The sequence below is a fragment of the Coenobita brevimanus genome, chromosome 112 (genome assembly GCF_032717465.1).
Source record: "Coenobita brevimanus isolate Jiangsu-jjx chromosome 112, ASM3271746v2, whole genome shotgun sequence".
Classification (NCBI taxonomy): Eukaryota; Metazoa; Arthropoda; class Malacostraca; order Decapoda; family Coenobitidae; genus Coenobita; species Coenobita brevimanus.
The window spans coordinates 32,321,811-32,338,888 of record NC_137065.1 but is presented as its reverse complement, the minus strand read 5'-3'; the positions used below and the strand labels follow the sequence as shown (position 1 = coordinate 32,338,888).

Below are 17,078 nucleotides of genomic sequence, written 5' to 3'. Positions count from 1 at the left end.
GTGAAGGAGCATTGTGGTGTGAATGTGGATGTGAGAGAAAGCATTAGGAGAAATACATTGGGGTGGTTTGGCCATGTGGAGAGGATTGAGAGCAAGATACTAACGAGGAGAGTGTATACGAGTGAGGTTGAGGAGGGGAGAGGGAGGGGGAGGCTGAGGATGAAATGGAGGGATGGAGTAAAGAGGTATATGAGACAGGGGGGTGTGAACTGGGAGCAAGGCAGTGAAGTGGCATTGGACTGGGCGACATGGAGGCGATTTGTTTGTGGCCACCCCTTACAGGATTTAGGCATCTGGCAGTAGATAAATAGATTAACTGAATTACAGTTTTACCAAGTTCTTTGGGCCAGCCAGACAGTCTCCAATATCTGAAAAAGGTTTGGTTTACTGTATATGACAGATTGACTAACCATTTGACAGCTAGGTTTGAATTGTACCGAGCCTTGTTGAGTCCACAAAAAAATAAAACGGCTGTTTAACATTTGGAGTACTGCAATGCAATATATCTAATAAACTAGGTTTGGTATATACAGTAACAAAACTGGGTTCGTGAATTAAGATGACCATCAAAGTTGGAATTACTGACTTTTCATGGTTAATGACCCATGTTTTCCCCCAATTAGTTTGCAATATTTAGGGTTACTATATTTTGGTATTGTTATTGACATCCTTTTGCCCTGACTAGTTTAATACCATTACCCCGAAGCAGTGATCTCTTGTATTTTTTTTGTTATTGATTTTGTTTGTTTGTTTGTTTGTTTGTTTGTTTATTATCTGATGTGCTCAGTTTCTACAGCTGTTTGAGAAAATAGACTCTGCCCCACAGATATTCCACACAACTTTGAAAATTTTAGTATGGGTGGAGGAATGGATAGATTATCTTTTCAAAACCAAATGTGCTGAATGATAAAATATATATCAGTTGAATTTTCAGATCCATCCATCCATCCATCCATCATCCAATACTGTGTTGCCCCATGAGGGTCATAGGAGCCCTTGGCTAGGCAAGTTGGTCCTGACATTTAAGATGAGAGTGACCAGCCTAACTCATCCATGAGTGACATTACATGAGTAGTAAACCCCAACCACCCCTTGGATATAAACATACACTGGCTCATTCCAATTGGAGTGTCTTGATTGCCCACTAAATCACCAACTGCCATAATTTGGTTATATGGTTACCACCCAGCATAGTAAATGGTTTCCTGGTGTACAGGAAACCATTTGGCATGCCACTCAGTGTTGTCATCCACAGGCAGAAGGAAGAGGAAAGAACAAAGGAAAGAAAGACAGAAGAGGACGGAAGGAAGAGAGGAATGGGCAGACACCCAAAGCAGCACTACATTGAGTGAGTGGATGGTGAGCGCCCTCACCTACCACATTATATTTTATTTTAACCAGCTAAAGAAAGAAAAATGCTATGGTATTGCACTGTATTATAAAGCAATCTAACTGTCTCCCCTATGGAAACTAGTCTTTTATAGCTAATTGGAATATGAATGCAGTGGTTATTCAAGTGATGTTAAGGTAGCAGTCTAACTGGTTCTTCTGTGAAAACTAGTCTTGTATAACTGATTTGAATATGAATACAGTAGTCATTCAGGTGAAGTAAGATATGTCATTCTTCCCAGACAATCAGATTTGTGAGCTCTCTCCTCTACAAGGCCCTACGCAGCAAACGTTTCCTAGCGGGCAGTGTTCTCAAGCTTATGAATATCCAGGTTGGTCTCATTTTTGTGTTTTGTAAAATCAGTCAGTACTTCTCCATCAACACAGCATATGAACAGTTCATTTTGCCATCTTTGAACAAGTGCAGTAATCCCTCATTTATCTGACGTGCAGTATCCATACCTGTTCATTATCCGGATACTGGGCCTTGGCTCTATTAAACCATTATCCAAGTTTGCTTGCTATTATCCAGATGTAAAAGTCCACAAGAACTTCGGCCATCCAGCTGACTTGTTCAGACATTTGGTATCACGTCTGCTGGGCTCAAACTGTAAGCAGGAAGTAGGCCGGAACCCACAACCAGAGCTAAAATGTCCATCCATCCCTGTACAGAATGGTCAAAGTTGCTCACTGGTCTGATCACTCCCATCAAACTTCCAGCACCCAAGTAATATGACTGTAATCCACAAGCAGTGTCAAAATGTCCGTATGCATCCTCACCAAATGTCGAAAGTTGCATAGACTCAGGAATAAGGCTTTCCTAGCTGTCACTGAGCATGTAACACAGACCACAAGTCACGAGTACACGTTCGGTGACAGCGGCTGTCCGCCTCTGTACCGAATGTCTGAAGTTGCCCGGTCACAGGAAGTTGTGTTTTCACATGGCCACCGGGTGTACTGACCACAAACCATGAGTAAATGTATGTTAAAAGTGCCCTTCTACCTTGTGACAGAAGAGTGAAAGTCCTTCCCACAGCCCCACTTCTCCCCCTCCCATTCCTCCTCCATACCTTCCCGGCTTCCCCCCTCCCTCCCCTCATTGGCGCTGATTGCACTGACTTGTGAGTTTTTTAAATTTTTTTGTGAGTTTTTCAAATACAGTAATCCCTGTACTATCCGGACGCCCACTTGCCAAACACCCCACTTACCGGACATTGTGGGCCTGGACCTTTGGAACCCAAAAATGGCCCAAAAAAAGAAAGAAAAAAAAAAATCCTAATTTTTTCCCACCTGTAATTTGAAATTGCCGTACGGCGCCAAACAGCTGCTTACACTATGGCCCCTTCACTCTTTCCTTCCTCCCCCCTCCCCTGTCAGGGTTGCCATTTGGTATTTTTCATTACCAAATGTGGGCCAATTTGGTAATGAAAAATTCGTTTGGTAATGAATCAGAATAATGCATTACCAAACGGATTTTTCACATGTATGAGGATACACTAGATGGAGATGGTGGATTGTTTGCTTTCTCTGATTAATCTGCTAGCCTACATAGCATGAAAATAATTAATATGCTGTTAATTATAAGGAGAGTGATTACATGTATTTCCACTTTTATATATAATTAGTGAAGAAGAAATGCTAGCTTTACAAATTTGGTAATGAAGAGTTAAATTTGGTTATGAAAATTGAGGAGTTTGGTAATGTGGCCATTGCGATTTGGCAGCTCTGTTTCCCCGTCACCAACACTTCCAACAGTTACTGCCAAACTTCAATTGCGAGTAGATGCTTATCGTAGTGGATGCCACACGTGCTCGTTTTTTGTGAATAAACTGCAGTACCTCGCCACTAGACCACATGGGAATTTACAGTGTTGTGCAGTGCTGAGAAATTAGAATTTAGAGTGCAAAGTAGTAACTGTGGAGTGCAAATTGGCAGTTGAAACTGGCGTGGTGCAGTTAAGAACAATGTACAGTGTTAAACAGTTGTAACTCACAGTGCAGAGAATTAAGTGTAGCAAGCACAACACTGGATTACTGTACGTGCTTCAAGGGCATTTTCACCACTGCCAAAGCCTTAGAGAAGGCAGCCACAGATGTGCTGTAAGTACCCTGGCTGAGGTACAATCACTTCTAATTCCTCTTTCTTTGGTTCCTTTTCATTAATTTCACACTTTATTTCCATTATTGGTGTGAAAAGGGTCTTAAATAGGTTTAAGTACATGCTATGCATGTCCAGTAGGGAGTTGTGTAGGTGTTTTTCTGAGTCAGGCTAGGTTAGGGTCCATAAGTACAAATCCAGGAGGCTGGAGCCCACTTTCCGGACGGGACCACTTTCCGGAAATGCCTTGGGCTCTATTACATCGGATAGTGGAGGGATTACAGTATTATTGGTCATATCCAAATTCCGAAGTGACTATGAGAAAGCTCATGAAATTCATCTTGACATGTGCTTAACCTGTTAACTGCTCTATACAGTCTGGGCTGTACCGAGTGCAACAGCTCAATACAGCCCTGGCTGCGCAGGTGAATTTCAAATATAGTGCCATGCTGACCAAGGCCGACCCATGCAAGCATGTTTGGGGCTTCAAAACTGAAAAAGAAAACGAAAACCATACTTTCCAATAGGGAATCAGACACTTCCACGTTCATCCATGGCTTTACCAAGGTAAATATTGAGCTAATATTTTGTTACTATATACTTTGGCATGTGTTTTGTCAATTCCTAAGACAAAATTTGGCCTTTGGGAAATTTCATTTTTACCCCTATGTCTGCGCACTACGGACACCTCCAAAAAACCACCATGAGCAGTTAACGGGTTAACTCTTCGAAGGTGCTGGCAAAATTTTGCACTAGGATGGTGGAAAGTTATATGAAGGTAAATTTTACTTTTGAACACTATTTATTCTCACTGCATTTCTGTACTGTTACTTATCAGTTTTCTGTGTTTTTATTAGCCTATCTTAGAGTATAAATACCAGGAAAGGTGATGTTATACCATTTATACCAATTTAACCAATTTTTGGTGACATTTAGGTGTGGAATTTTTGTTGTGGCCTGAGTGCAGATATCACTGGTGTCAGATAACTGATTTTCCAACCATCCTGAGGTTTTTGTGGATGTTTTCTGTTTATGCATTGTTTCCTTGGTGTTTAACATTAATATTGATAATCCTGTGTGTTTTTTGATGTCTGAATATGGCAGATTGACCTGAAAACAGTGCCAGAATAGGGAGGGGTACTGTACATACAGTAGTGTATAGGTAGGGTGTTTTTTTATTTTCATTTTTTTTTTTCATGGTTTGCTTGGTGTTTAGCATTACTTTGGATATTCCTATGTGTATTTTGATGTCTAAATATAGCAGATTGACCTGAAAACAGTGCCAAAATTAGGAGGGGTACTGTACATACAGTGGTGTATAGGGAGTGTGTGTTTTGTTTAATTTTTTTTGTTTTTTCATGATTTCCTTGGAGTTTTTCATTAATAAGGATAATCCTATGTGTGTTTTTATGTCTAAATATGGCAGATTGACCTGAAACCAGTGCCAAAATTAGGAGGGGTACTGTACATGCGGTGGTGTATAGGTAGGGTGTTTTTTGGTTTTCAGTGTTGTATTTGCATGGTTTGCTTGGTGTTTAGCATTGCGTGGGATATTCCTATTTGCATTTTGATCTCTAGATATGCCATAATGACCAGAAAAGACTGCCAGAGTAAGCAGAGGTACTGTACAAATAGGTTAGGTACAGGTTGGAGGTCGGGTATAGGTAGAGTCTGGGTATAGTAGGGGGGATATAGTTCATTATCAGGACATTGCCACTACCTGGACATGCCTTTGGCTCTGTTATGTCGGATAATTGAGGGGCTACTGTATTGTAGCCCCCCACACTACAACACACTCACCTTATGCACCTCACCATCACAACACATACATTCCTTTAACAACCTCAACAAAAGATTGGGTGCCCAGCTGAAGTGGTTGATTTTTTGCAGTACAGTGGGTACCTGTCCTGAAGAACCTGTGACCACAACAACAGCAGCCCAAATACATCTTCATAGTACTTTATAGCTAGGATGAAGTCATCTTGGAGTGTACTAGTAGTGGAAAAATATTTGTGTAAAAATCTGAAAAATGATCGAAATGAAAAACATCAGTCAATGAGACTTTTGGTATTAGCCTTTCTTTAGAATTACAGTCAAAGTTAAAGCAATATTTGCAACACACTGAAAAACACAGAAACCAAAAAGGGTGCATTGTGTATGGACCATCACTCAGTGGTGATAGTTCTTACAGACCCAGAGGCACTACCAAGATAATAATAAACAAGCATATAGGCACATTAATCAGTGAAAAGTTTCCATCTTATTTATGCCAATTCTTTTGGAAGACAGGAAGAAAAAATTTAGAATGGAAAATTACGTGTGTAAATCATATTCCTGATCACTATGAATATTGCATTGAGAAAGAGAGAGGGGAAATTTAATTAAACTAGCAAGTCTTTTATTTGCTCATCTGGTAGGTTTTAGGAAAACTCCTTTCTCTTTGCTGCTTGTAATTACTCCATACTCTGCAGTAGATGGGACATCTATAATATGGTACCGTTTCTAACTAACTTATTACTAAACCTGAGATACATCTTCATTTATGACAGTAGTCTTTTTTGGTCATGTTGTTATCAGCTTTTTAAATTCTTTCTTTCTTTCTTTCTTTGTCCCTCCCTCATTTCACTCAGATTTAATGTATGCCAAAGCACATTATTTAACTCAATGTTCTTCCCCTCCTCTGTAGATTTTACTTGGGTACTTTAGTGCAGTACATTACCTATATATGTATCACAGTTTATTAAATACATAATCATGGATTGTTTTACTGCTAAACAGAGGAATTCATAAACACAAGTAGTTGTGGGTGCAACATACCACGTGGGTGCAGTGTACCGAACGCGCTTAAATCATCACATATGGATCATGTCTTATCAGTAGCATAAGCAGTAAATTTTGTTGCAACATCATAACCATTGCCACAACTACTATACCCACTTTTTTTGTGTCTTGTCACTGATATTACCATCCTTACCCTTATCACCATGATCTAGGGTAGTTTAATGACACAGAGCATTTATACAGTATGTAATGAAGAAAAATTACATCAGGTGGGACGGGGAGCAAAAACTATACCACCTGCTGGGACAAGTGGGAGGTAGACACATGGCACATGGTGAGGTGATTGGTGCTTCCACAGCATTGCCAAGGATGTGGCTTCATTTGCCTGTCCGCGTATGTGACTGTTTTAGCAGATTTGTTTGTTACGTTACTTCTTAGGACGACTCCAACCTGCTGGTAATGGCAGATGTTGTATAGCCTAGGTGAGATGTCTCTGGGATGAATTTGTTAGAAACAATCTCATTAACCTCTTGAGCCCAGTTATGTCATGGCTAATGCAAGATTAGTTTAGATTTAGATTATTTAATGTTTATTACAAGCTCCTGTACCTGAAGGAGCAGTGTTACGCGAGACCAAGTAGGAATGAGTCAGATATAACAAGTGAATATAAATTGGCAAGTACAGGCATGACTTGGGTGGCAAATACTGGGCGAAAAATTATCTTTTAGAAAGCCTAAGAATTATTTATAGCAGCATAACATAAATGGATTAAATTCATCACATGTGAGTATCCCCAGACTGTAGCCATTCAGTTTGGGAGTTCCATCCAGTCACATCTTACCATAGTTTTATTAATTTTTATCCAGTTTATTATTGAGACCACCTTGCATAAAGGAAAAACAGTACAGTACAGCACTGTATTTTGCTACATAACATTATAGAAGTTCCACAGGGCTTGGTCCTGTCACCCACACTTTTTGCATTTTATATTCACATTCTGAGTGCCCCCACATTGCACCTAATATGCAGATGACACTACCATAACATCCAAGCATCATATCACAGACACAGCCTGTATGCTGCAGCATGGCTACCTTAACATGTTCAGACTTAGGTCAAATCCACCACCACCACAATCTTCAACAGCAAGCATGAGCACAGGTACATCTTTAACATCACACGTAGCAGTGTATGTGTTCCGCTTACCCTTTCCACCTTGGAGTGACATATGACACTGGAGTCACCTTCAAGGACCATGTACAAGACATCAAAAAGCAGTGCATCCTCAGACTTAGTGCACTCGTGCAACTAAAGGGACAGACTTTGGACAGCAAAAACATTCTTTGGATTCAACAAATAACACATCAGATTAGTAATATCATATGCCTCCCTGACATGAATCTCCATCCTATCTAACACCCACTACACCACCTTGCTGACAGTACAGAACAACACTCTGCACATCATCACAGGCTGCACCAAATCACTCGCACATCTCACTTACACCTTAAAACCAAAGTTGTCCTTGTTAAAGGACATTGACATGGGACACATATAATTCTACATGGAACCTAATGCTAACGCACAACACCCCGGCCATTTTATGACACAGACTCACAGCACAACTAGGCACATACAACAGTTTCCACACAAACATTATCAAACCCAAGTCACTAATTTCCCACCTCCAGACATTCCAACACCTTCAATAAAGCTGTGTCTATTTTGGCTACTCATTTCATGTGTAGGGAGGTACATACCTCAATCTTAGGACTACATTGCAAGTCCTTCCCTTGTCTGACATCCATCCAGCAGAAGTATCCTTAGTACTGATTGGGTTCACTTTCTCTTAGCTATGTTTGGATCAGGACATTACCCAGCCCTACTCTGTTACTGTACTTGCTGAGATTTGGGTTGGGTGGAATCACAGATGTCATGCCTCGATTGTAGAATCGGCCCACAAAGTATAATGCCCATAATGGTGCACTGCATGTACACTAAGATGGAGAGACAATATAAATGGTGTAGGAATCCCATGAGACAATGTTATAAGGGCAGTTGCTCGCATGCAGTTGATGAGTATGCTCAGCCAAATAGACTGAGGTTAACCACCAGCATCAAAAGTATATTCTGGCTAATGCCGGATGATTTTATTCAGCATAAGAAAGGTTTTCCCAAGCTGTAGGTCTTGGATATAATAGTAGAAACCGCTCCTACCTAAGGATATATTTTTTTTATTCTAGTTAGTGACAGACATTTTCAGTCAAGTAGGTAAGGCACCTCAGGGTTGCAGGGATTAATCAGCACTCAGAAATTTGTATTTTTATATATTTTGTCCATGTTGCCACCAGACATTTGATGCAACAGAGGAGTTTCCTAGTAGTGAAAGGGTTAATGAAGGCTGCATCTAACTCTCCGAGTTTGAAGTCTCTACTTATCCGAACATCTATCTATCTATCTATTGCCAGACGCCTCAATCCCGTTTGGGGTGGCCACAAACAAATCACCTCCATGTCGCCCTGTCCCCCACCATTTCACTGCCCTGCTCCCAACTCACACCCACCTCTCTCATATACCTCTCCACCCCATCCCTCCATCTCATCCTCGGCCTCCCCCTCCCTCTCCCCCCCTCCACCTCACTCACATACACTCTCTTCGTCAGTCTTTCACCCTCCATCCTCTCCACATGGCCAAACCAACTCAGTGCATTCCTCCTAACGCTTCCTATCACATCCACATCCACACCACAATGCTCCTTTATATCCTCATTTGTCAGCCTGTCTCTCCATGTGACTGCACAGGCTCCTCTTAAATAACTCATTTCCACTGCTATCACTCTTGACTTGTGCCCTTCCAACAGCGTCCAAGCTTCACTTCCATACGTTAGAGTTGGTATCACAATACTGTCATGTAGTAACTTTTTCACTTCCATACTCACTTCCCTGTTTCTTATCACTGCTTTCAAGGAACTAGCAACCTTTCTTTCCTGCTGTACCCTTTCAAGCACTTCACTGATCTGAACATAATTGTCTTTAATTAGCAGGAATATGGTATTAAAAATAATGTGTTACTGAATTCAAAGGGTTAAACATTTTTTTTTTTATATATACTATATTACTTAACCTCATATTTAAGTTTTCAGCATTGCATCCCAGTGACAAAGAGAGTGCCACTTGTACAGTATTATTCCTTTTTTTGTATAATCTCTACTTCTTAGGTCAACATGCGACTCAAGTGGGTGCTGGAGAATGTGGAGGAGGTTAAGAAGCTGGCTAGGGAGAAACATCTTCTCTTTGGCACCCTTGACACATGGTTAATATATCGTCTCACCCAGGGCAAGGTCAGTATAAGAATGGGCAGGGCAGAGCCAGGTAATATTAGTTAATGTCACAATGAAAAGTTTACTGACACTTCCCTGCCATTTATGGTAAAGGAAGTTTTACATGAAGTATTTTTATGTGGTGACAGTACATAAAAGTCACCAAGAAGAGTTCCTGTGTGAAGGAAGGATAATCTCTGATTTAAAAAGAATAAAAAACTATGGAAGGCAGGTCATATCCTGATAGGAAATTATGGGTACATTTTGCTCATGATAGTACAGAACAGATCAAACCAGAGAAGTGATCAAGGACATAGGTGGTTTAGAGAGGCAAAGCTGAGCAATTGTGATTACACTTGGACACAGAGAAGAGAAGGCAGATGCAGGAGTAGGAATAAACAGTAATAAACCTTTGAATGATGTGGAATGGGATCATTGTAAAATATGGATAAAATGTTTGGGTGAGAAACACAGGAAAGAATTCAAGCTCTTTTTTTTTTTTTTATTAATTCAGGCCCATCATCATTCTGTTCCTGGTTCCAAAAACATACAGAAATAAGTAGTCTAATGCAAGTTCTATACTGTGTCTCCTTCATATCGATTTCGTCCATCCATCTCTCCTTTATCTGATCTAGTAATACCCTATCAGGAGTGTAGGGGCCCAGGCTAGTCTGCTTAGTCCAGACATTTAAGACACGTGACCAGTTGCTTTTCCCTGAGTGACATTACAGTGGGAAAAAAAATAAATAAAATTAAAAAAACTCAGCATTAGATCCATGTGTGCCATATCTATAGTCATAGAAAGTGAACTCAGGGGTAAGGAACTGAATAGGGAGGCTGCCAGAGACCAAGCAGTTTGGCGAGCTGCTATCAGGTGACCAAGGCCGACAGATGCAAGCATGTTGGAGCCTTTATAATTGAAGCAAATATGAAATGAGACTAAAGTCCTGTGATGCTGTGTTTTTATTCCCTTCTGTATTATTAATTTCTCAGGTTTTGTTTCAGCCAGTACAACTGTAGTTGTGCATGTATGAAAAAAGTCCAATTAACCCCTAAAACGCGGGTGTTTACAGTCGATCCCCCCCGAGTGGCGGGGTTGTATCGCGGTCTGAGTACCTGTAGGAAAATATTCGCCAAAAATCAGAGATTAACCCTAGAACATTATACTTGGTATGGCAGATAGTACTTACATTCAGCTTTCTCCAGAGACAGGTGTTGAGCCTTCATGGACTACCCAAGGACTTGTGGAGACTTGCAAAGTTGGGTAACCAAATTTTCACTTTCACACCTCCAGCAACCCGGTTTCCCCTCTACCACAGCCTCATTCTGTCACAGTAAACTTTATACTACAACGTAAAGGTAGTTAGGAATCCGTATTTGTACAATAAGCACTGAAAATAAGGCTAAAATCAACGGAGCGTACGGCCGACATGCACTGTGGCGGCGGTCTTCCCATCACTCAACAAACATTTCCATTTTCACAGCTAAAAACATGTATACTACATTATTTTCAATCATATTACTTCCCAAAAGATCACCACGGCGCGCTTTTTATTCTGCCTTACGTCCGCCACTTTATTCTCGTTCCTGTCGGCCGCTTGCACTGACTGGGAAGAGCTAGAACTCGCCATAATCTCACTTTGAAAGCCTGCAGTAAACTGACACTAAACAGAGGCAAAAGCTAGTGTTACAACTGGGGAAACAAGCGTTTCCTAGTAGCATAAACTGCTTGTGAGAGGAGATCGCAGATTTACAGTTCTGAGCGCTCAGAGCGCTGCCATGTATCACAGCCAGGCTGGCCGGGCCGTGGTAGGGGGGGTACGGGGGGAAAACGCGATATTTGGCAACAACTGAGGTCAGTAGTACAAAGGTAAAGTATGCTAGTTGTAGCTAGAGGATGGTGGTACTGATAGACAATACCAGCTGGAGCCTGCTTGCCCGCGGTTATTCAAAATTTACTAAAATCGCAAACGCGGCGACCCGCCGTCCTGCCCTTATGGCCGAGCGTCGCAAACGCGACGATCCGCGTTTTAGGGGTTAATCTGTGTGGGTCTGAAACACAGCACAGTAAAGTGCATTATGCATACTAAATATGAGGCTGGAGTCAGTAATAAAGGACCTGGTATCTTCTACAGAAATTCCATTGTCTACTTGCGTGGATTATTGTACCATATTACACTGTTATAGCTTGTTAGCAGCCTGGCTGATTCTTAGAGACTTACGTACCATACTCTGTTCGGAAGAATTGTATGTTTGTCATTTGTACTTGTTCACAGTTACTGAAAGTGTTAAAGAACAGAAGATTCAGTAAAAATTACCAGGTGGATATAACCAGGTATATATTTTGTTGGTAACTTATTTTCTGTGCTTTTATTTTTCATTTTTTTCCAATTTTTCATGAAATTATCCTAACATTCAGCTGTAATTATGCCAAAATTATCCTTTTCAGTACCACTCTTAAAAAAAAAGAAAAAAAAAGTGTACTAACATTCTTTAGAGGAAAAGTTGAAATCATCATCATCATCATCATCATCATCATCCGGACCTCCTTTCCCACCCTAGGGCAGGGTGAGGAGTAGCAACATTCAGACAGTGTTAAGCCTGCCCAGTTCAATGGGCCACACTTTCATGCACTCATCATGCAAGCCCACAGAATCCTGGCTCCATCAGTTAGGCCAAAAAAAATTTCACCACATTCTGTAGCTTCACATATTTGATAGAGTCAATCCGAATGCTGTCATGTTAAAAAAGGGTGCCTAATCCCTGGTTATACCCTTCTCCACACGAAAGTCATCCAGCCAACTCAGTCCTTTGTCATTTCACTAGCCTCACCAACATCCATACCTCTCTTCCTCACACACTTATCCACCATATCCCTCCACCTTCTTCATGGCTTAACTCGCCTTCTCCCTCCTTCAGATTCGCTCAGATATACCTTTTTCACCACTGTTGTCATCCATTCTCTGCACATGAATAAACCATCTCAATACACTCTCTTCGATTCTGGTGTCCGCAGACTTTCTTGCTCCGCATCTTTCACGAATCACATTATTCTGTATCCTATCCACTTTCTGTATGCCACATACATTCCTTAGCAGTCCCATCTCTACAGCTCTTACTCATAACTTTTCATTTTCATGCCACACCTTAGTCTCACATCTGTATGTTAAAGTTGGCACTAACACTCCTTTGTGTAAGCCTCGCACAGCTGCCACATTTAAGCCTCTGTTTTTTATCAAGGCCTTCTTAGCACCAGCTGCTATCCTTCCTTGTGCCACTCTACTTTCCACTTCTTTTCTATCAGAGTGGCCAGGTATTTGGACTCTCTCACCAGTTCAGGTCTCTCTCCATTCACTGTAACATCACACTGGGAATCATCATCTCTCTCAGTATCCGTCACTTTACTCTTTTCTACATTTACTCTCAAGGCATGATGCTCACAGACATCAGCAAAACTCTGCGCTAGTCTACCAAGCTCTTCTCCGGTGTTTGCAAGTAGTACTGCAGCATCAGCATACAGCAGATTTGAGATATTCCATCCATCACCATTCATTACCAACTTCATCCCTCTCTCCATTACTCGTATTTTTACTTCTCTCATCACCCCACCCATATATATATTGAACAACAGTGGGGACATCACACAACCTTATCGCATGCCCACATTGATCATAAACCAACCACATAGATGCCCATTTACCTTTACACAAGCCTCACTACTGTCATAAAAACTCTTGACAGTACCTAGCAGCTGGCCGTCTACACCGTACGTGCACAAAACCTTCCACAATCCTTCTCTGTCTACTTTGTCATATGGTTTTTCCAGATTCATAAATGCCATGAACACCTTATAGTCTTTTTCACATGCCTTCGCTATCTGTCTTACTGCAAATATTTGATCAACACATCCTCTGCCACTCCTAAAGCTACCCTGTTCATCACTCAGTAGGACTTCTGATATCTCTCTTACTTTCTGTATAATAGATTTTCCATATACCTTCTATATCATACTCAGTAGACTTGTATTCTTGCACTCACTTTGCTCATCATTATTTTTGTACAGGGGTACAATCACTGCCTTTTTCCACTTTGCTGACACAGTTTCACTCATCCATGCCATCTTACATGTCTCCAACAAGCACTTCTTTCCACTCTGTCCATTACACATAATAATCCCTGCATACACCTCATCAACCCCAGCTGCTTTCCCATTTTTCAGCTGCCTCACAGCATTCTTCACGTGTGTGAGTGTCACATTTCTTGGCATTGCATTCCTTCTCTGTACACCCTCAAAACCAGTCATGTTAACAGTTGCTTTGCTGTCTCTATTCTCATGCATCAGACTTTCAAAATATTCTTTCCATCTGGTCCTTTCTTCATCCCCATGAGTTAATAATCTACCACTCACATCCTTCACTTTTTCACATTTCTTTCTACTGTCACTTCTACATTTCTGCACCTCTTTCCAAAATAACTTTCCATTTTCAGAGTAATTTGCATTCATTTTTCTTCAAAGAGCATCATTTATCTCCTTTTTCCTCATCACTAGTCTCTTTATCTGCTAATTGATCTCAATATATTCATTTCTAATTTCAGCTGAACCCCTGTGCTGTATCCACTCTAGCCACGTCTTCCTTTTTTCCTCCACTGCTTTCTTAACCTCTTCATCCCACCATGCCTTACCTTTCTTCTTTGTTGTTACTCTTGGCACACAACATACCACTTTAGGATTCCTTAAGAAGCAATCCCTGTATACATTCCGCAAGCTGTCCAGAGCAGTTTCATTCCAGTCCACTGATTCTAACTCCTCCCCTGCTTTGGTCCTGTATTCATCTGCCATTTCTTTGATCCTCAGCTTCTCAACTTTCAGTCATTCTCCCAGACAGCTTCTCTCCCTCTTGGTCCACCTCACTCCTCTCAGCATGATCTTGCATACCACAATATTATGATCTGACAAAGCTCCACATCTTCTGCTTGCTGCTTTCATGTCAGCAACACTACCCAGCATTGATTCCTCTATGAGCATGTAATCAATTAGGCTCCTTTGAACTTGATCTCCATTCCCTCTGTACCATATATATATATATATATATATATATATATATATATTTTGTAATGCAAGGAAGAAGGAACCAAAGCCAGGATCCCACATCTTTGTGTTTAAAATAAGAATTACAAATGCACAACCTCCTTTCCTGACACACATCCTTCACTCGCTTCCCATTGTCTTTCTCTCCTGGTGCTCCGTTAAAATCCATTACATCATTGTTAGGACCAGTGCCTACACTACCATTCATATTGCCCATTACAACTGCTTTAAAACTCTTGGGCACTTCTCCTACTACTGTACTTCATTCAGTTCCCAAAACCTGTCTTTTTCTGTCTCACTCCTGTCTTCACAGAGTGCATATGCTACAATCACTGCAACTTTCACCTTCTCAAACTTGACCTCGACATACATACATCTCTAGCTGACACATTTGTAATCTCTCATTCCACTCTGCCACACTTCATTCATCAACAAAGCAACTCCTTCCTTGCATCTTCTTCACCCAATCATTCCCGACTTTACACACTTTACACCCTCCCACTCCTCCACTTCACACCCTTTCATATTTATTTCGCACAATGCCATCACGGCATACCTCACACTCTTGAACACATTCACCACTTCCACCCACTTACTCTCCTCATTCACACCTCTCACATTCCACATGGCTGTACAAATCTGCCCATTTGGTTGGGGCCCTGGGCAGGAATTGGGCCCTCCGAGGCTCTCCAAAATGTTTACCATAATTAGTGATTATAGATAGGGGTATCTGGGGGACACTTAATCTGGCCAGACATCCTGGTTAAATGGTTACCACCTAGCGTAGTAAATGGTTTCCTGGGTACAGGAAACCATTTGGCTACTCAATCATTGTAGAGACCATAAGGCAACACTACAATGAGTGAGTGGATGATGGGCATCCCCACCTCCCACCTACGTATGTTTTTAGGTATACACCTACAGAATACAGTATTGGTACAGCACTGTGTTTGAAAAGGAAAATATCATTGCTTTGCAAATTGGGAATAATATCATGCCATTGTACAGGTAAAATTGTACTGAGATGGTAAATATCTATTTATCTATCTATCAATAGCCCGATGCCCTAATCCTGCAATGGGTGGCTGCAGACAAAACGCCTCCAAGTAGCTGTGTCACCCACCATTTGACTACCCCCTCCCCAACTCACTCCCCCCTCCCTCATATACCTCTCAACTCCATCCCTTCGCCTCATCCTTGGTCTTCCCCTCCCTCCACCTCACCTACATACACCCTGTTAGTCAGTCCTTCATTCTCCATTCTCTCCACATGTCCAAACCACCAATGGTGGACAGCGCAAACAAGAAGGACCTTGTGCAAGCGCAATGCGCAATCCACAGTCCACTACCTTGCGCAAGCGCAAGTGCGCAATCTGACAAATATTTAGCTTGCGCAATGTCGCAAAGCGCAAGCGCAAACCATTTGCATATATTTGTGGGAATTACTGTAAAATATTGAGATATTTACATAAAATAGCATACTTACTTTTATTTTTTATTATTTTCTATTGTTTGTAATTTGCACAAGTGTGCAATCTAATATTTAGCTTGCGCAATGTTGCTAAGCGCTATAGTGCAAAGCATTTGCATATATTTGTGGGAATTACTGTAAAATATTGCGGTATTTAAATAAATCAGCATACTTTTATTTACACAGTAATTATTCTGTCTATCTATCTATTGCCAGATGCCTTAATCCCATAAAGGGTGGCCACTGGCTACAAACAAGCAACAGATTGCCTCCATGTCACTCTGTTCCCCGCCATTTCACTGCCCTGCTCCTAGCTCACACCCCCCTCTCTCATATGCTTCTCCACTCCATCCCTCCATCTCATCCTTGGCCTCCCCCTCCCTCTCCCCCCTCCACCTCACTCACATACACTCTTCTCGTTAGTCTCTCACTCTCCGTCCTTTCCACATGGCCAAACCACCTCAGTGTGTTTCTCCTAACTCTTCCTATCACATCCACCTGCACACCACAACGATCCTTTACTTCCTCATTTGTCAGTCTGTCTCTCCATAGAACTCCACATGCTCCTCCCACTCATTTTCACTGCTCTCACTCTTGACTTGTGTCCCTCCAACAAGGTCCAAGCTTCACTTCCATACATTAGAGTTGGTATCACAATACTGTCATGTGTAGTAACTTTTTCACTCGTGGAAGTTCAAACAGAGGAGTGAGCGGTTTGCGAAGTGGAGGGACAGGGAAACAAAGGCTGTGATGTTACCAGTTTTACTTTTATCTGCATTTTTGCAAGACATTTTATGTAATAATTCAATATAGATATATAATAGCATGTGTAATTCCTTACAAAAATCATTAAAACATATTTTTTAAATCAAATATCCACAGCCTAATAAATTAATAGTCTATCTGTCTATCTATCTATAGCCCGACGCCCTA

General features: G+C 41.3%; 1 protein-coding gene across 1 annotated transcript in view; it reads left to right on the top strand.

Annotated features, from left to right (window-relative positions):
* The window catches only part of LOC145418152 (glycerol kinase 5), a 123,688-nt gene that overhangs the window by 77,239 nt on the left and 29,371 nt on the right, over positions 1-17,078 (top strand). The window contains exons 5-6 of the mRNA XM_080286674.1: positions 1,632-1,721; positions 9,485-9,607. Coding sequence (XP_080142800.1) covers positions 1,632-1,721; positions 9,485-9,607 — 213 coding nt within the window. The remainder of the gene's footprint in view (positions 1-1,631; positions 1,722-9,484; positions 9,608-17,078) is intronic.